Genomic DNA, 20,709 nt, shown 5'->3' with positions numbered 1-20,709 from the left:
TTGAAAATAGGCCTGCAGGGGGTTGGGGTCTGAAGACATAATTAGTTTTTAAAAAGGAGGAAGATAATAGTCAAGAAAGGGGAGAATATTCTAGAAATTTCTTCTTGGGAAGCTGTAAATAATACAAAATCATAGTTAAGCATTTTATTCATTTAAATATTATTATCATTTACATTTAATTACTACTGTTATTTACTGCTCAGTCTGTTTAATTTTAGTTTGGCTGTGGAAGAAATGAAGGGACAAAACATTTGTTAATTTGAACACAATTGGCAAGTTATTAAACATTTTGCTTAGAATTTTGCTGAATTCTCTTAGAGGTTCATGTATCCTGTTTGAAAGGGAAATTTTTATTTCCTGTGAAAATCTCTGTCAGGAATGCTGTTCCTATAATGCATAGGTATATAGTACTCACAAAACAAAACCGGATAAAATCCATTAAAATCCATTTAAAACAAAAACAAAAAACAGCTACAGTACTCAGAAGACAAACTCAGCGGGAAAGCTGTGAAAAGAACTTTGCATGTTAGATTGGAACTTGACAGCCTCTTAACAGTTGATGGTTCTCAATGGTTCTTAATGGTTCTGTACTAGGGCAAGGATTTTGGGCAACATACGGAAAAGGGGTAATTCTCATTGCATTTCCCTTAATGGTTCCCAATTTTACAGAAAGAAATTTGAATTTAAGTTTCATGTGCAGAGCATAACTTTATCACCTCTTAGTTAAAACCTCCCTTTTCTTCTCTCTCTCTTTCTCAAGCTGACATAGCCTCTGTGCATGTGCAGAGTTCAAGTTTCAGCAAATCTTTTATACCATTAAAAGTGTTGCATCTTTTGGCTAAATTACAATTTGAATAAAGGAAGGGAAGGGTAAGGAGTATATTTTAAAACAGGGTTAGATTTAAAACGAAAAGAGAAACTCAGCAATTCAAGTTTTCACCAAAGCTAGCAATAGAAGCTGGTCAAATTAAATTTCTGTTAACTCAGTTCTAAGGGATCATGCTTCCTTCACCAAATAAATATACCTGCACCCAGGCAAAGGGAATTTGGGAGTACCACCTCCTTTATGTACAGGAAATTGGGGTGCACGCCTCTATTTAAAAATGTGGGCTATCATTATTTTGTGTGCTCCCTCTCTGGTCATTCGCGGAACAATCACCTGCTCCCTTATGTATGGGTAAAAATGGCCAGAGAGTCAGAATTCATAAGATCTTTAACATTCTCAGTCATTTCAGCCCTACCATTTGCAGACAAAATTTCTGCCCTTTATTTTACAGGGATGGTTAAGGCTCAGTCTGTTTGATTATGAATTTGTACGTGCTTAAACTTTGAATAGACTTTTAAGTCTGATTTTTTAAATAATATACAAAATGGTAAAAACTGTTAGACAATCAGGCAAATGCTTGTTATCACCAGTTCTGCTTCAAAAACATCACGGCTTTCACCTCTCACCTTTTAAAACTTTATTCTAAACTCTAAAAAACAATCTTTCCATCTTTCTGTACCAAAAAGCAAAGCTGGGCTGAACTTCAACCCATCACCATACACCAGAATTTTAAAATTACCCTCCAATGCTTGCAGACACATTGCCTTACACACAGCCATAAAACTGGGAGAGTTGGAAGGGACCCTGGGGTCACCTAGTCCAACCCTCTAAAATACAGGGTTCATAGCAAGATTTGTACTACCAGAGAGAGACACACATACTTATGCACACAGACACAACTGGGGAAGGAAACACAAGCCATGCCCCTATCATGCAAGCACACACGTGTACTAAGGAAAAGGAAAATAAAAGTACCCAACTTTATACAGAACCTTTTTAGCAGATCTTAAGATAGTTTGAGTGAGAGTTTACTTCCTTAGACTAAAGAGTGCAAGTTCCTAGAGAAATGATCTTTAAAGAAAGATACAAGTGAACAGTTTTCCTAAGATAAGCTAGGGAGAGAATCTTTTATAAAGAATAGGGTTAATTCAAGAGTTGATATAACCACTCACAAATAATAAAACAGCCATAGATTTGATTTAAAAGGAATACAAAAGTGAGCATTATTTCCTGAACTTGCATAGGAATAGTAAGCCTATTTTAGGAAAGTGAGATGCGGGGTACCTTTAGCAAAGATTGCCTGCCCACCCTTTGCAATTTCCTTGTTAAAGGAAGCTTACTCGGGAGTAAATTCACCTGGCGCAGAAGGTGGTGGTGGGGGGAGAGACAGAAAGAGACTGAAACGGGGGGGGGGGGGCATTTTTCAAGAAAAGAGGCCAGGAAATCCTGGCTGATCTTACAGAGACTGATATCAGGAGCCTTACAATAACCCTTCTGTCCAACCGAATCAAAGTTAAAACTGGACTCAGATAGACAGTTGCTGGCTATGGAAGCTTCTACCTTTAATAACATTCTTCTTAGAAGGAACACCATATTTTTATAGTCATAATACTTCCAAGGATTCCTCAGAACAACACTTTTCTCTCAAAAGGAGACCTACCAAATGCTTCATGAAACTAGCTCTCTCATAAACTCAGTTACAAATTTCTTTCTTCTTTAGTTGTCTAGGGAAGGGGGGGGGCAATCCCCCTCTCAGAACACAGGTAAGCACATACACTGGATTTATTATTTATTTTTTTTCTCTTTTCTTTCTACCACTTGGAGGAAGACTCTCCTTTGGAGCCTCTCTCAAATAACAAACATTTGCACACCTCATTCTCATATTTGTCTTGTTTAAGATTGATAAGGCCCAACATGGCTTCCTTAGATTAAAATTTTGAAGCAAGCTTGCAATTTATTTATTTATTTTAGATGGCACATTTAAGATAGGCAATTGCTGGATGTTACCTAAGGTCAATTTAAACACAGGAAAAATGTTTCTTAAACACAAACTGAAGGGGTCTGTCAGAGTCCAGGCGGGAAGTAAGCACCAATTGGGCTTCCTTCTTGCTGGGAGTCTGAGGACTTGTCTCTTTTGAAAGGGGTGCACCCATTTTCTAAGACTGACAATCTCTGAAAGGGGAACCTAGGAAAAACTGGACAATCTCAAAAGGGGAAAACCTGGACAATCTCCGAAAGGGGGAAAACCTGGACAATCTCCGAAAGGGGGAAACCTGGACAATCTCCGAAAGGGGGAAACCTGGACAATCTCTGAAAGGGGGAAACCTGGACAATCTCCGAAAGGGGGAAAACCTGGACAATCTCCGAAAGGGGGAAACCTGGACAATCTCTGAAAAGGGGGAAAGGACCTGGGCAAACTCCGAAGGGTCCCAAAAGGGGGAAATCTGGACAAGCTCTGAAGGGGGAGGACCTGGACAAACTCCGAAAGGTCTGGAAGGGAAAGGGGTTCAGGATTTTGAGGAAGGGAAGGAAGTAAGATTTAGAGAATTATAGGTTGCTGTGGTTACAGTATCCCAACCCACTACCCGTGTTTCCTACTTATACTCACTTCCGCATTCGCTGTTCTGGCGATCCTGGGATCTTTTGACTGGTTGGTTAAGGCCGGTCTGATCGAGCTTTGCTTCCTCTGGTTAACCCCGTTGGACCTCCAGTTATTTCCAGACCCTGGGATCGCTGGAGGACTGGTTATTCCTCCTGGCAAACTGCCTGGTGTGCGCTGGATCACCAGTCCTTCCTCGCTGTCAGAATCCGGGCAACCAAATGTCCCTTTGTGCGTTGCCATCTGTTGTAAACAAAATGTGCCCTTTTCCCCTTATGGGGTGTCCAACAGCCCATACAGAGTCCTTACGTAGGTTCCCTATTGGTAGGAGAAAATAACAGAGGCCAACCAGAGAATATTGAGAAGCAAAGCAGCTAGTAAACCTGATCTTTATTGATCTGTTACAACAGGGTGCTCCCCTCACAAGCAGGAAAGGAAGAGGAACCCAGAACAAAGGTGTACCTGCCCTTATATAGAAATTTTAAATTCCCTGCCCTGGAGCTCAAGACCACCCCTCCATACATCATACATACATCACAGAAAGGGTGTAACCCAAGGATCCCCCCCCCCACATACCTACATCACAGAAAAGGTGGTCTAAAACAGAAATTTGAATGTTGTTTTTCCTGTCTGCCAGGTTTTCTGATAGCCTTTCCTGATTACCTTTCCTGATAGTCTGTCACCCATTAAAATGCTGATTACTCAATTCCTGAGACAATGGGAAGGCTCCCTGACCCCCTCCCTCCTTGCAGAGAAAACATTTGGCCAGTTTGGGAAGCAAAAATGGTTTTCAGGTCGGTCTTCCTGTGCTGATCTATAGGTGAAACTCGGAAAATTAGAATATCAGGGGAAAGTTCATTTATTTCAGTAATTCAACTTAAAAGGTGAAACTAATATATGAGACAGACTCATGACATGCAAAGCGAGATATGTCAAGCCTTTATTTGTTATAATTGTGATGATCATGGTGTACAGCTGGTGAAAACCCCAAAGTAATAATCTCAGAAAATTAGAATATTAAATGAAATCAGCAAAACAAGGACTGCAAATAGAGCTATATTGGACCTCTGAGAAGTAGAAGCATGCATATGTACTCAGTACTTGGTCTGGGCCCCTTTTGCATCAGTTACTGCCTCAATGTGGTATAGCATGGATGCTATCAGCCTGTGGCACTGCTGAGGTGTTATGGAAGACCAGGATGCTTCAATAGCAGCCTTCAGCTCTTCTGCATTGCTCGGTCTCATGTCTCTCATCTTTCTCTTGGCAATGCCCCACAGATTCTCTATGGGGTTCAGGTCAGGCGAGTTTGCTGGCCAATCAAGCACAGTAATCCCATGGGCATTGAACCAGGTTTTGGTACTTTTGGCAGTGTGGGCAGGTGCCAAGTTCTGCTGGAAAATGAAGTCAGCATCCCCATAAAGCTCGTCTGCGGAAGGAAGCATGAAGAGCTCCAAAATCTCCTGGTAGATGGCTGCGTTGACGCTGGACTTAATGAAGCACAGTGGACCAACACCAGCTGATGACATGGCTCCCCAAATCTCTTTTCTGATGAGAGCAGCTTTTGGATCTCATTTGGAAACCAAGGATCTCAAAAAAATGAGAGGCACAAATACAAGATGGGTGACACCTGGCTTGAGAGCAGTACATGTGAAAAGGATCTAGGAGTCTTGGTTGACCACAAACTTGACATGAGCCAACAGTGTGACGCGGCAGCTAAAAAAGCCAATGCAATTCTGGGCTGCATCAATAGGAGTATTGCATCTAGATCAAGGGAAGTAATAGTGCCACTGTATTCTGCTCTGGTCAGACCTCACCTAGAGTACTGTGTCCAGTTCTGGGCACCACAGTTCAAGAAGGACACAGGCAAACTGGAACGTGTCCAGAGGAGGGCAACCAAAATGGTCAAAGGCCTGGAAACGATGCCTTATGAAGAACGGCTAAGGGAGCTGGGCATGTTTAGCCTGGAGAAGAGGAGGTTAAGGGGTGATATGATAGCCATGTTCAAATATATAAAAGGATGTCACATAGAGGAGGGAGAAAGGTTGTTTTCTGCTGCTCCAGAGAAGCGGACACGGAGCAATGGTTCCAAACTACAAGAAACAAGATTCCACCTAAAGATTAGGAAGAACTTCCTGACAGTAAGAGCTGTTTGACAGTGGAATTTGCTGCCAAGGAGTGTGGTGGAGTCTCCTTCTTTGGAGGTCTTTAAGCAGAGGCTTGACAACCATATGTCAGGAGTGCTCTGATGGTGTTTCCTGCTTGGCAGGGGGTTGGACTCAATGGCCCTTGTGGTCTCTTCCAACTCTATGATTCTATGATTCTATGATTCTATGATTCTATGATTCTATGATTCTATGATTCTATGATTCTATGATTCTATGATTCTATGACTCAGAGTCTGGAGGAAGAATGGGGAGGAACACAATGCCAGATGCTTGAAGTCCAGTGTGAAGTTTCCACAGTCTGTGTTGATTTTCCATGATATTCTAATTTTCCGAGTTTCACCTGTATTTCTCTACTTCTCCCATTCCCCGAGATTTGAGTTACCTTCAGCAAATTACAAGAGAAAGAGGAATTCTGCTGTGCATTCCTGCCTCTGACTGAAGTATTTTGCTTCTGCTTATGTTGCTTCTGCTTACTTTGCAACACTCCCTGAGCAATTCACACCCTCCTTACCAAAGCCACATCACCCATTACATTTGAAACTCGTTTTTTGTGTAGAGGCTGGTCCAAAAAACCCTCGGGTGCACAGATTTTTGTCCCTGGTTTTCTTTCTTGTCCTCCACATCACTTCTAGCTGCATGGGAGGGAATGCAGGAGACAGCAAGTTCAGCTCTAGGGCTGCCACTTGCTGAGCTCTAGCTTGACCTGATTGGGTCTCTAATTTGGTTCAAGTATGTTACCAGTGAAAGGACTTGCACATAAAAGCATTTCAAATAGTTCAGTGTTGCTTATTTAGAATCTGATTCTTGTCTAGTGGAAAACAGCAGCAGTCTTAAGAAGCTCTTTAGAACAGCTTAAAAATGGATTGGGATATATCTTTTTTTAAGCCAAAAGGCTATGTATAATGTGCAAGCTTTCATAAACTTTGGCCATATTGCTCCTCTGTTTTCTTTGTCCCCTCTTTGTGGGTATCCTCAGAATCCAAAAGGGGCTAGTGAAGACAGGACTGATGCTTGCCCCCCTTTCTCCAAGAAGCTGCTTGCACATTTGTTTGGTTATCCTTCAGGATAAGAGGCAGCAGGTCGGCAGTGAAGGGGATGTCTCTGAAAGCATGCAGTAGGAAGATGCCAAGGTCAGTGGTGAGGAAGCCATTGATGGTGCCAGTGATGTGCATCAGAACCAGATGCTGCCACTCCTTGAACAGAATGGCAGAGCAAGTCATAACTGCTGTGGTGAAGAGGACGTAATAGATGGGGGTGACTACAGATGCGTTGAAGATATCCAAGGCCTTGTTCAGGTAGTTGATCTGGATGCTGATGGAGATCACAAGGCAAATAAAAAGCAAATAGCTCAATGGTTCCTTCCAGACAGGCTTCCCAGCAAACAGTTCTTTCAGGGCAATACCCAAGCCTTTTGCAGACGAGACTGAGAGCGAACCAATGGCAGAGCAGATCAAAACATACACTAAGACATTGTATTGTCCATAGCAAGGCCCAGCCACAAAGATGAGAAGAGCTGAACTCATCAGCATGCACACAGCAAACGCTATAAATCCTGTGGAGGAGGATAGAGGAGAAATTGTTAAGGACAATCTGAATCTTTTAGGTGTAGCTTACTTCTGCAGGATGTAGACAGTTTTGTTCAGATCAATGAGTGCACAAGCTAGATTCAATTAGTAGAATCTGGTGAGTAAAATACATAGAGGAAAAAGTATAAGCAGCAGAGCTTAGACAGTGGCTCAAAGGATAAGACACAAAGCCCCCAGCTTATAATTTTTTTTGCACTGGGTTTGACTAGAACTAAGACCTTCCTCCTTCAGTTGCTTGTACAGTTTTTCAGAGCACAGTGTGCTTTAGAATTCTTATCTCACTGTTATGGTTCAAAGCTAACTAAATGTCATCAGTGGGTGAATAAAGAGAATAAAATAGGTGCTATAAAAATTATTCACTCACAGTTTACTGATTATCTTTTTTTTAAAAAAATAATTTTTATTAAATTTTTCCAATTTAAAACAAATTAAATCCAATTTATAATCTTTTTCCAATAACCAGGACTTCCCCTCCCCACCCCCTCTTGTCTTCCAATTTAACAAATCAATTCAACAAATTCTTATCCCCAAATTACACTTATCGTCAATAACCCAATTTTTCGAAAATTTCCATCCCCTAAGATCGACCTAGTTCCCTTCCACGAGTTCCCCCCCTTCAAGAATAAAGCAGATAAAAGTAAACAAGATAAAAAATAGTTTTGCACCCTTTGGATTCCAGATTTCCCTCCCCCCTTTCCCGGTTGCGTTCCCAATATCCCTCGACATCTGATATCTTCCTGGGGTTCCCACATCTCACTAAACCCAGACCTCACTAGTCCTTTACCAGTCATTTTTAAATTCGAGTGTCCAATCATAGAAGGAGTCTATCTCAAAAAGGGGCCCATTTCTTCTATCCAGATTTTTATATCCAGGAGCAAAAACTCCAATTTTATTTCTGTAAGCTTGTCAAATCTGAATGTCCCAAATGTTCCCACTTCCAGTTCTGTCCAGATCTTGTTATTTCATTATTCTTATTAATCACACTCCTCCTTTTTATTTTTTGCTTTTTCCCTGCTCTTCTGCCGAAATGCTCTATTTCCAAAAGTTTCTAGTTTCTCTGCAGAGGCTTGTTATTCAGGAGCAAAACATTGCGTCATGTCCCTTTCATTTACATCCATTGTTTTCTGTAGTGTGTAGACCTCTGTAGACAAAATAATGTTCCATTTCTGCAGTTTCCCAGGAGATAAAAAGTTCTGTTCAACTGTTCAAATTTCCAGTCAAAAACACTTGCAATATCCCTCAGCTCCTCTAGATGGATTTCAGTAACTGAGTTCCCTTCCAGATCACATCCACCAATCCAAGTAGCTTGTTGATCCTTATTTGAAACATTTTATATCCAATTTATAACCAATGTAACCGGCAAAGTCCTCATAACAAAGTCTCTGTTTTGTTCTTCCGTTTTGACAGCTCTTTGACAGCTGTCAAAACCTCCGTTTCTCTTCCCCAGGCATTTTCACCGATCGCTCCCGGGGTTCGGGGGGGGGGTTGCTTTTTAGTTCAAATTCCACTTTTCTCCTCCAGCTCAATCTTATATTTTTCCCTCGCGAAGTCACTAATTCATCAAGATAAGGTCACTCTCGATCTTAGTTGTTAAGTCCTTTGTTTTGGCTCTTCTACAATTGGGGGGGGGATGACTTCCTTTTTATACCCCCCCCCCCCCGCTCGCTCCGGATTTTAAAAATTTATCCCTCTTTTTAATCCATATTCCAATTACTCACGGGTTGTTCTTTTGGATCCAAATTTTCAATGGAAGAAGCCAGCGCTCTCCACCGAATGGCATGCGGCTTCGCTCGGCAGGGGAAGTGGCGGACTCAAAGCACCACCCCCCCCCAGGCGCCCGCTCTCCAGCCTTTAAAAAGGCTCTTTCGCGGGCCGGGGGGGGGCTTAAAGGTGCCAGCCGAGTCACCATGTCCATGGGGCTCCGTGCCCATGGTTTTTGCGGGTCCCTGCGTCGCCGGCGCGGTAGAACCCAGCCCCTGCCGAGCCGGCTCCCTCCAGAGCGCGGAGGGAGCCCGCCATTCGGCGATGGCACCAACCCGGAAGTCCCCACAGTTTACTGATTATCAACATGAGTTTTCATTCAATGAAATTAAGAAAAACACTCAATTTCTGTCAAGTCCCCCTCCCCCAAAATGGTATTCTGTTGGTGTACAATAGGTAAATGAAGAGGGGCAGTTAATACCTGGATCCTTTAGTTTCTCCGCCACTGACTCCAGGCTGGAGACCTCTTCTTCCTGTGGGGCATGGATGACCATCACAGTGGAGCCTAAAATGCTAAGGATACAGCCGATCTTCCCATGGATGTTTAGGTGCTCGTTCAGGAAGTAGGAGGCTAAAACTGCACTATAGGAAGATACAACTGTGTTAAGAAAGGACCTGAGACTGGCATGTTTGTCTCCAGAAAAGGGCTTACGGATTGGGAAACATCTGATCATGTTGTGCTTACCTGACTAAAACACTTAATGCTCCTAGAGGAGTGACCAGTGTTGCTGGGGCAAAAGCATATGCAGCAAAGTTGGTAACTTCTCCAATTCCCACTGCGAGAAGCAGTTTGCCACTGGCACAAAAACTGTTAACAAAGAGCAAATTTCATCTTCCTTTGAAACAGGTTCACACCTGACTACTCCCTTATGGTGGGTAAGAAAATCAGGTGACCAGCAGGAGAAGTCTTCTAAATTCAACATTATCCCCTCCACCTCCTGTCAGTAATCTACAAATGACTAAGTTATTAGGCAGGCTAGTAATGATTTTAAATGATGATGATGATGATGATGTACCCCATCCATTTGTAGATGCCCCAGCCACTCTGGTGGTTTAATTTGCAAGGCTGTTTTATGATAAAGCTCCTTATACCAAGGAGCAATGAGAAACCTAGACAGCATTTTAAAAAGTAGAGACAGCACCTTGCCAACAAAGGTCCGTATAGTAAAAGCTATGGTTTTCCCAGTAGTGATGTATGGAAGTGAGAGCTGGACCATAAAGAAGGCTGATCGCTGAAGAATTGATGCTTTTGAATTATGGTGCTGGAGGAGACTCTTGAGAGTCCCATGGACTGCAAGAAGATCAAACCTATCCATTCTTAAGGAAATCAGCCCTGAGTGCTCACTGGAAGGACAGATCGTGAAGCTGAGGCTCCAGTACTTTGGCCACCTCATGAGAAGAGAAGACTCCCTGGAAAAGACCCTGATGTTGGGAAAGATAGAGGGCACAAGGAGAAGGGGACGACAGAGGACGAGATGGTTGGATAGTGTTCTGGAAGCTACCAGCATGAGTTTGACCAAACTGCGGGAGGCAGTGGAAGAGAGGAGTGCCTGGCGTGCTCTGGTCCATGGGGTCACGAAGAGTCGGACACGACTAAACGACTAAACAACAACAAATACCAAGGAACTCATTGGGAGCTATTGGAGGTCATGTAAGAAGGCAAAGAGAATAATTAAAGTTGTTGAAATGTAGGTGAAGATGGTAAAATCTTGCATGGAAGTACTTACTAGTTAGCAGCCCTGCCCACCACATCCATTCCTTCAGATATGCATGACCCCCTAGACCTGTGAAGAGAGAAAAGAAACCAAAGGTGAAGTTTAAATGAAAACAGAAGCTGGCATGGAAAACTTTTTCAAACTCTTAAGAAGCATGGACAGCGATGAGGAAGGGAGGGGAAGATGACTGCCAAATGTTTGAAGTAGGGTTTTGAGCTCTAAGGCCAACTCTAAGGCAAGTTTCTGCTCTATAACCAACCCTTAGCATTTGGTTTTATCCTCTCTTCCATTTTATTTCTTAACTCCTTTTAGTGCTTCATTTTGTTGTTTTAATTTAATGTTTTATCTCATTGTTTTATTCTCCTAATTCCCCTAAACTGAGACTGCATGAAGCTGGGCTGGGCTGAGCACTTTGCTAGGCAGAGCCAAACACAAGGTCAAGCCAAAGTTTACAAGATACTAGTTATAAATTAAAGAAGATAAACATCTTGATTATCAGAACTGTTGACGAGCGAGCCCAGGTGGCAGCTGCAGAGTGTCTCCAAAATGCTCCCTTCTACTGGATGGCACTGGTGCCGGACTCGTAAATTCAAGGCCGCCACATTTGGAGATAATTGATTTCTGAAAACTGCCAATGAATAATCATAATTATTATGCTACTTACTAGAAAGAACTGCAAAGATCTGGGAATCATGCCAGATTCGTTAATCAGCTTCCCAGAACCCCGAAGTAGACAGAGCAAAATCACACATTATTTTCTCCAAAAGGAGGAGAGTAAGAGGGAGCTGAATGAGTTAATTCTAAATGAGGCCATTCCTCCTCCTTCCACTGTTCTGGACTGGTCAACTCATCTTAAAGGGCTCTGACAAGATTCTGAAAATATTAACTACCCAACAAGCCTGGCTCAAGAACTGGCCTTAGCTGAGAAATCCTATAAGGCAAATATAACTGATATAACGACCCAGAGGCCACCTTCTGAGCTTGGAAAAAACCGACTGGTTACTTCCAAATGTACTCAAACAGAGGAGAGAGACGGCTATCTTCAGGACCAGTTCCACTTGATATGCACGGACCCTCCAGCATGAAAAAATTTCTAGCAGTAACAAATGGGCTACTTCTGACTCTAGTGGAAAATTTTACACCTCAAGAAAGAGGCACAGAGCCAAATGACTCTGACCAAATGAGCAACCTACCCGAACCAGCACATATGAATCACCCAGTAACCAGAAGAAGTCACAAAGACATAAACCAGAAGCAAAAAAAAGAAAAGAAAAAATATCAAAACACTAAGGAAATCAAAGATAACCCACCGCACTCGCAAAAAACAATGGCAGAAACTTTACAACCTACTTCCACCATCCTCTACACCAGGCTTAAATAAATCTGCCCCACGGGGCAGTAAAGAGAAAGGCAAAGTTGGGATTAAACAAGGCAAAACCCCAGTTAACACCTGAGGAGGAAATCCCGAATCAGAGCCCTGAAACAAACGTAATAACAGAAGTAACATCTCAGAGCCCTGGAAGGAAACCAATTAGAAATACGGGTATTAAAGAGGACGTGGCCCACAATATTGATGGTGACATACTACAGGACTGGCAAGTTCCAATCTAGAAAAAAGGTTGGAACCTGGTACTAATCCCTCAAAAACTTGTATATGTTAACTACCCAAAACTGAAGGGCTTCCTCTCACGGATAGATCGCATATTGCATTTCCTGAACATCCTGAATGATATGTTACCAGGAGTAGTAAAGCCAAACGATATTGTTTCTATAGAGTACTTACATTATGATGGTTACTCTGTACGAGCAATGATCACCTTTCAAGATCAAAATTTGGCCAAACTTATCCACAGATCAAGACATCTATTCTTAAAGGAAAGGATAGCAATACTAAGATTCTTTGAAAATAGGGTACCATTGACCCCCCTCTTTGATGCCAAGTGTGATAAGCCAATGGTAGAAGAGGACCAGGAAAAATCCAAAAAGGAGAGCCAACCCCAAAAGGTCTGGTCTGATCATCATAAACAAGAGACCCCAAAATTAAAAAGGAAAAGCATACCCTTACATGATTTGCAATGCCCTGTGAGCGAGCAAAAGGACAATTTCTCTACAGAAGAAAACACTCTAATAAGTCAATTCTGGTCATTTCCATCCTCAATCCAAGCTGAAATTCTAGAAAGACATTAAGAAACAGACTGGCTGGGAAAGACGCATATAATGATTCCAAGGAGGATGACCTGAAAAAGGGCCAGATTTCCTCCAAAATGATTCCTACACAGGAATATAACTCAGCAGATGGTTATCCACATAATCTCCAGGTAAAGGCAGAGATAAACCCGCCTTTAATTATGAAAGCACAACACATAAGGGAGGGCAGTATATCGCCCCCTAAAAGGAAAACCACCCCCAAGGAGATCTCTCTGGGCTTTTGAACTAAAATGAGATATCTAGATGAGGAGGAACTAGGTTTCAACCAGACAGAACATCCTCTGGAGGAGGCCTCGCAAAACAAAGGTCCTATGACTACTAATGTGAGCATTCTACATCCACCGTCCGAAGTCATTGAATGCCTGGGCAGCTCCCCGTGTAAGGATACCACCAGAACAAATGACAGTCAGTTGCCACAAAAAATGGCAAACTCCAAAAGTTATCCGGAAGACAACTGACAAAGAAGAAGAAGAAGAGTTTGGATTTGATATCCCGCTTTATCACTACCCTAAGGAGTCTTGAAATATACTCAGAGTCGCAAAGTGATTTCATGCTCTTTATTCAGCTCATAGTGGTGAGGAGGAAATGAATGAATGTCCCCTCAAAGTATCTGCTTTATATACATTATTTACACAATGGGCTGCACATGATTGGCTAATTCCGGAATTCTACTCTAAGCCAATCAGGTTGTGGATTCACTTCAATCTGGAGCATGATTGGGTGGTTCCTGCCAACCAATCATACTGCTGCATTGTTCTAGGACTAATCAGACTGCTGCATTCTGAATCCTATTGTTCTAGGACCAATCAGACTGCTGCCTTTTGGATCCTATTCAACTCAGTACATAACACCCCTCCCCTCTAAGTTCCAGTCCTGCCCGGGAGGTCGCATTCATAGTCCTCAAGGTACGCTGGCGGCCTACGTGTGCGTTGCGGCCTGGGGTGTTCCCTGGTCCGGGGTTCAGGTTCTGGCTCGTGTTCCAAGGATGCTGGCTGTGATGGGGCTGTTTGGTCTGGCGCAACCGGCTCGCTCAGTCGTGGTTCTGGTTCCGGTGTCCTTTCGGCCTCGCGGGTCCTCTCTGTATTTACTGATTCTGCCTCTCCTGCTGGCCCCTGCTGCTCTATGGGCCTCACTGCCCCACTGTTCCCTTGGGACTCCTCTGACCTGTCCTCCTCCTCCTGGTTTTCTCCCGGGAATCGTCACCGTATCTGGTCGCAGTGGCGGCGCCAGCATTGCCCCCCATCGGTTAGCACCTCGTATGACACGGGGCCAGTGACCCTGGTGACTGTGGCGGGTACCCATGCGGGGCCTGCCCCAAAATTCTTTGCGTACACTGGGTCCTGGGCCTCGAAGGTCCGGGGGTTCCTGCCTTCCCCCACCACTACCTCATCCTGAGCTCTATCGGGGTGAAGGCGGTCCAATCTGATTGCAAGGCGCCGACCCATTAGTAGTTCAGCGGGGCTCCGGCCAGTCATTGAGCTGGGGGTGCTGTGCTGTGCTAGGAGGAATGTGGCAAGGCGGTACTCCCAATCCCCTTGCGTCATGCGGCGAAGGGTGTCCTTGGTGGTCCGCACCATGCGTTCTGCTTGGCCATTGGTGGCAGGGTGGAATGGCGCCAAACGGATGTGGCGGATGGCGTTCTGCGCTGTGAAGGTTTGGAATTCTCCTGACGTAAATGCAGTCCCGTTGTCTGAGACGAGAGTGTCAGGGAGCCCGTGGGTTGCAAACAGCCTGCGTAGTACCCGGATGGCTGCGGACGTAGAAGTGGACGGTACCAGTGCGACTTCCAGCCATTTGGTGTAGGAGTCCACCACTATGAAGAATGTTTTCCCTTGAAAGGGGCCAGCGAAGTCCACATGCAGGCGTGACCATGGTGCTCGGGCGGACTCCCAGGACTGGACTGGAGCCCTTGGGGGATCTGGGCGGGATTCTTGGCAGGCCTGGCAGTGTTTGACCCAGGCCTCTATCTCTCCGTCGATCCCCGGCCACCACACATAACTTCTGGCAAGAGCTTTCATTCTTACTACCCCTGGGTGTGTCTCATGTAGGGCTGTGAGGACCCTTTTGCGGAGGGGCTGGGGAACAACGACCCTGCTTCCCCATAACAGGCACCCCTTGTGGGCCGACAGTTCATGTTTGCGGGTTGTGTAGCCGGCGAATTCTGGCCCGGGGCTGCTGCTGGGCCATCCCCTCCACACCCAGTCCAGGACCCGGGAGATGACCCTATCTTTCTTGGAATGGTGTGCAACTTCTTGTGCCTGAATGGGGCGGTCGGGAAGCAGCTCCAGGCTCATGACCTCTTGTGCAGGTGCTGGGTCGGGGCCTGTTTCCGGTAGTGGTAGCCTGCTGAGGGCGTCCGCATGGCCCATCGCCTTCCCAGGGCGGTGAATCAGTGCATACTGGTAGCTGGCAAGGAAAATTGACCACCTGAGGACGCGAGGAGACAGCACTTGGGGGGTCTGCTTTTCGGGGGCAAACAAGCCAAGCAACGGCTTGTGATCAGTCACCACGGTGAAGGGCCTCCCGTACAAGAAATCATGGAATTTTTTTACTCCCTTCACGATTGCCAGACCCTCCTTGTCGATTTGTGAGTAGTTCCGCTCGGTTGCGTTGAGTGTCTGGGAAAAGTATGCCACCGGTACCTCTCTTCCATCTGGGAGTTGGTGTCCCAGGACAGCGCCAATGCCATAGGGTGAGGCGTCACATGCTAGCACCACCGGCAGCCTCTCGTCGAAGTGTGCCAAGACCGAGTTTGAGACAAGCAAGTCCTTGACTGCCTGGAATGCAGCCTCCTGGCGCTGGCCCCAAACCCAAGGGGCCCGCTTGTCCAGGAGTCTGTGTAGGGGCTCCGCTACCGCCGCCTTGTGGGGAAGGAAGGAATGGTAAAAGTTCAATAGTCCCAAGAAGGCCTGAAGTTCAGTCTTGTTCTTGGGCGCTGGGGCATCACAAATGGCCCGTACCTTGCCCCCCGTCGGGTGGACCCCTTCTGCGTCCACCATAAATCCCAGAAAGTCCACCTGGGGCACTCCTAGTAGACATTTTTCCCGCTTCACCTTGAGACCCGCTGTCTGGAAGCGGTACAGAACGGTGCGGAGGCGGTCCTCAAACTCCTCTGGTGTGGGCCCGGCAATCAACACATCATCGAAGAAGGGGGTGACGCCAGGAATCCCTTTAAGGAGAGAGTCCATTAGATTCTGGAATATGCCTGGTGCCACGCTGACACCGAATTGCAGCCGCTTTACCCTGAATGCTCCTCTGTGCGTCACAATCGTCTGTGCCTCTGCTGTGGCCTCATCTACTGGCAGCTGTTGATATACTTGGGCCAAGTCCAGCTTGCCAAAAATTTTCGACCCAGCCAGGGTGGCAAGGACATGGCTGACCACTGGCACTGGGTATGCATGGGCCGTGAGGGCCTTGTTTATGGTACATTTGTAGTCTGCGCAGATGCGGACTGAACCATTAGGCTTGACGGGTGTGACAATTGGGGTTTCCCAGGGGGCATTAGGCACCGGTTCCAGCACTCCTTGCTCCATGAGCCGGTCCAATTCCTCGTCTATACGGGGTTTCAGGGCGAACGGGACCCGGCGGGCCTTGAGCCTAACCGGTCGTACTGCGGGGTCAAGCTGTAGCGCAATGGGGGGGCCCGTATACTGTCCCAATTTCCCATCGAAAACCCCCGGAAATTCCTTGCATATGGCGTCCACGTCCACTTGTAAGCTAGTGTGGTTCACCCCGGTGACAGCTAGCCCCAGTGGTCCAAACCATGCCAATCCCAGTAAGCTAATGTAGGGGCCCTTGACCACAAGCAAGTCCAGTTGCCGCGTCCGCCCTCGGTATTGCACCCTGAAGGTCCCCACCCCCAGTGTGGGGACCTTACGTTTCTGGAAGTCCCGGAGGGTGAATGGGGCCGGCCTGAGTTTGGGACCCCCAGTAGGACACAGTGTGCTGGACCCGGGGGAAAGGTACCGTGAGCGTAGTCTGAGTCCACACGAAGAGGGGCGAGGTCCGAGGCAGAGAGCCGGGCGGGGAACAGGAACGCTGGAACAGGAGGCCGAGCAGGGAACAGGAACACCGGATGGTCAGGAACAGGAGGCCGAGCAGGGAACAGGAGCACCGGATGGTCAGGAACAGGAGGCCAAGCAGGGATCAGGAACACAGGAAGGTCCAAAGCCAACAACGACGTTGCTCCCGCAACCTGGGACCGGGCTGACTGGGCTTTTATCCTCTTCTAAGGCCAGGGGCGGTCCCGGCCCCCAGGAGCCCCGCCTCCTCTGGCCTTAAGGCGAGCACTCCTCCTGGGAGCAACCAGTTCCCTTCGCCTCTCTGCCCTAAGCCTCTGCAGATCAGGAGAGGCCGAAGGGTTACTGGGCCCTGGAGGAGGCTCACCTGTAGCCACTGAGTCCTCAAGCCCCTCTGGGGCCTGAAGGGTTTCACCTGGGGCCAGCTCCTGGTGCTCTGCCACAGGTGCAGGCTCTTCAGCATCTAGGCCTTGCCCCAGTTCAGCCGGCCCTGGAGGCGGGGACTCCTGTGCAGGCTGGGATTCCTCTGGTTCATCCTCTGAATCGGAATCCCAGGCCATCACACACAGTTTCCTTAAGGTCTTTGCCGAGATTATGGATAGAGTTGAACCCGTGTCTAGCTCCATGCGGCATGGGACCCCCTCTATCTGTACCTCTACATAAATTTTCTCTACGTTGGGGTGGGGCAACTGGTATACCTGGAAGTCCGTGAGCTCCGTCGAGTTGCCTTGGTGCGTTGGACCCCGGGACCTGGGGTTCTTGGGTTGGTCATCTGATGCCTGGCGTCGGGTGGGCCGAGCCCGACACACCCGGGCGATGTGTCCCGATTTTCTGCACTGCCTGCACTCTGCGTTGCGGAAACGGCAGGTCCTCCTCTCGTGACTTTCTCCACAGCTTGCGCAGTTCCCTCCTTCTCGTCGAGGCAGTTGTGGTATGTGGGCTGCTTGAGTGCGCTGCTGTACTCGGTGCACCTCCTCCCTGTCAGATCCTGTGTCGTCGGTGAGGTCTTCATGGTGGACCCTTGGTTGGGACGGCTGGCTCGGCCGTGCCTCTTGCGTCGACCTCTCGGCAGCTTCCGTTGCCAGGGCCTCCTCCAGAGCGACCTGGAACGTTAGGTTCTTCTTAGCGTAGAGGCGTCGTTGCAGCTTCTCATCCCTCAGGCCTCCGACGAGGCGGTCACGAAGCATGTTCTCCAGCTCTGAGAAGTTGCAGAACCGGGCGGCTTGGCGGAGAGAGGTCACAAACCCAGTTATGGTTTCCCCAGGGGCTTGCCGCTTTGCGTAGAAGGCATTTCGACGAGCCACCACTGAGGGCTGCGGCAAAAAGTGCCCCTTCAGCTGTTCCATTATTGTTTTGTATGGAACAGTAGCAACGTCTTCAGGCGCAAGGAGAGCCCGGGCGATTTCAAATGTCTCCTCTCCGCAGACGCTGAAGAATATTGCCCTCTTCTTGGCGTCTTCGTCATCGGTGACCCCTTTGGCTTCTAGGAGGAAGGTGAAACGGGAGGCGTACGCTTCCCAGTCTCCAGATGCTGGGTTGAACGGCGAGAAGCTGCTGTTGGTTGCCATTCTGAGTTCCTTGTGTCCCAGAGCTGAAGCCTGGATACACGGTGCGAGGCAGCGGTGCGGCAGGTGGCGGTGCTGCGGTGCTGTGTGTGGCAGTCAGCTCAGCGGGATCCCACCTTCGTCGCCAGTGAAATATACTCAGAGTCGCAAAGTGATTTCATGCTCTTTATTCAGCTCATAGTGGTGAGGAGGAAATGAATGAATGTCCCCTCAAAGTATCTGCTTTATATACATTATTTACACAATGGGCTGCACATGATTGGCTAATTCCGGAATTCTACTCTAAGCCAATCAGGTTGTGGATTCACTTCAATCTGGAGCATGATTGGGTGGTTCCTGCCAACCAATCATACTGCTGCATTGTTCTAGGACTAATCAGACTGCTGCATTCTGAATCCTATTGTTCTAGGACCAATCAGACTGCTGCCTTTTGGATCCTACTCAACTCAGTACATAACAAGTCTCAAAGCGGCTAGCAATCTCCTTTCCCTTCCTCCCCCACAACAAACACTCTGTGAGGTGAGTGGGGCTGAGAGACTTCAAAGAAGCATGACTAGCCCAAGGTCACCCAGCAGCTGCATGTGGAGGAGCGGGGACGCGAACCCGGTTCACCAGATTGCAAGACTACTGCTCTTAACCACTACACTACATGGAATATTGCAGGCTGGCCTAAAAAGGCATCTGACCCGTCCTTTGTTAAATTCATTCAAGGTTATGACATTGTATTTTTACGGGAGACATGGAGTACAAGCGAAATAGATGTCAACAATTTTTCCTCGTTCTGCCTCTCAGGATCACCAAGCAACAAAGGGGGCCGAGTTAAAGGTGGTCTGTTTTCTGATAAAAAACATCTGGTCCAGGCTGGAATCGTACACTGACAAACTGATGAATCAGTTGTTGGGAAACTGTGTACATGCAGCTACTCACACAGAGTCAATTAAGGTTTGGCAGACAGCCAAAAGGTCATGTGAAGGAGGAAGTCTGCCTGGTGATAACAGAGACATGGAGACAGCTCCATGATTGGTCAAGCTCTCTCAAAGGAGTGATAATTAATGGCCTACGAACTGGAATGTGTTAGTTCAGAGGTTCAGAGTTCTGTGTGTCAGTGTAGGAGTTGTGAGTCGTGTATGAGAGAGCAAGCTAAAGATCCGTGTTCTGTTCCTGTACATAGTCCACTGTATATAATAAACACCTAACTACAAGTTCCTGGTTCCTGCTTCGTCTATCCTGTCTGCAGCCAAGTCGCCAATTGCTTCCATGGATTTTGCGTTTGCTCTGCTAGGTCTGGTTAAGGTCCTGCAACTAGTCAGAAAGTTGCGAAACACCAATAGGTTTTGCCAATATCAGTTCCCTGTAGCCTCAGTGATAGTGGCAGGCAACATAAATGCTAGAATTGGCCAGACTGACAATGACTTATATGCTCACTTCCACGAATCACCACCCATCTTAGAGGAAGCCCATTCTATACCAATCAGGCACTCAAAACATAAGGGTTGCAACTATGCAGGCCTGTGCCTATTGCACTTGTCTAACAAGCTGGACCTGGTCATATTGAATGGTCACGCCAAAGGGGAGAAGGTTGGGGAATTCAAGTTCATATCAAATGTAGGAGCCTCTATAATTGACTATATTATTCAGGGTATACAGGTCGGAGTTAAACATTATAAACTTAAAGCTTTTGCAGATGACCTAGTATTGACATTGCAGGAGCCAATCCCAAGTACTAAAAGAGCTTTGGAAATAATCCAAGAATTTGGTCAGGTGGCAGGCTTTAAATTGAATAAATCCAAAACTATGGTTTTAGAGAAAAATTTAACACTGATTGAGAAGGAAAGGTTTCAGGAAGAAACAGGCTTAACATTGGTGAAAAAAGTAAAATACCTAGGGGTGAATATGACTTCTAAGAATGTTAATCTATTTAAGGATAACTATGAGAAGTGCTGGTCAGAAGTGAAAAAAGATCTTGAAATTTGGACAAATCTGAAGCTTTCCTTACTGGGCAGAATCGCGGTTATTAAAATGAATGTATTGCCAAGAATGTTGTTTTTGTTTCAGACGTTACAAATTATTGACAAAATGGACTGTTTCGAGAAGTGGCAAAAAGAAATTTCTAGATTTGTCTGGCAGGGCAAAAAGCCCAGAATAAAATATAAAATCCTTACTGATGCAAAGAATAGAGAGGGGTTTGCCCTGCCGGACCTTAAGTTATACTATGAAGCAGCAGCTTTCTGCTGGCTGAAGGATTGGCTACTTCTTGAAAACACG

The 20,709-nt window shown here is 46.4% G+C and overlaps 1 protein-coding gene across 1 annotated transcript in view; it reads right to left on the bottom strand.

Moving 5' to 3' along the window:
• Positions 1–6,451: 6,451 nt before the first annotated feature.
• Positions 6,452–20,709, bottom strand: part of LOC309333220 (magnesium transporter NIPA2-like) — an 83,372-nt gene continuing 69,114 nt past the window's right edge. Inside the window, exons 2-5 of the mRNA XM_081846641.1 lie at positions 10,665–10,721; positions 9,623–9,713; positions 9,359–9,519; positions 6,452–7,142 (exon numbers count right to left, since the gene is read on the bottom strand). Coding sequence (XP_081702767.1) covers positions 6,580–7,142; positions 9,359–9,519; positions 9,623–9,713; positions 10,665–10,721 — 872 coding nt within the window. The 3' untranslated portion in view covers positions 6,452–6,579. The remainder of the gene's footprint in view (positions 7,143–9,358; positions 9,520–9,622; positions 9,714–10,664; positions 10,722–20,709) is intronic.

Source organism: Podarcis erhardii (genome assembly GCF_964252035.2).
Source record: "Podarcis erhardii genome assembly, chromosome: W".
NCBI classification, from domain to species: Eukaryota; Metazoa; Chordata; class Lepidosauria; order Squamata; family Lacertidae; genus Podarcis; species Podarcis erhardii.
This window is presented reverse-complemented; position numbering and strand designations above follow the sequence as displayed.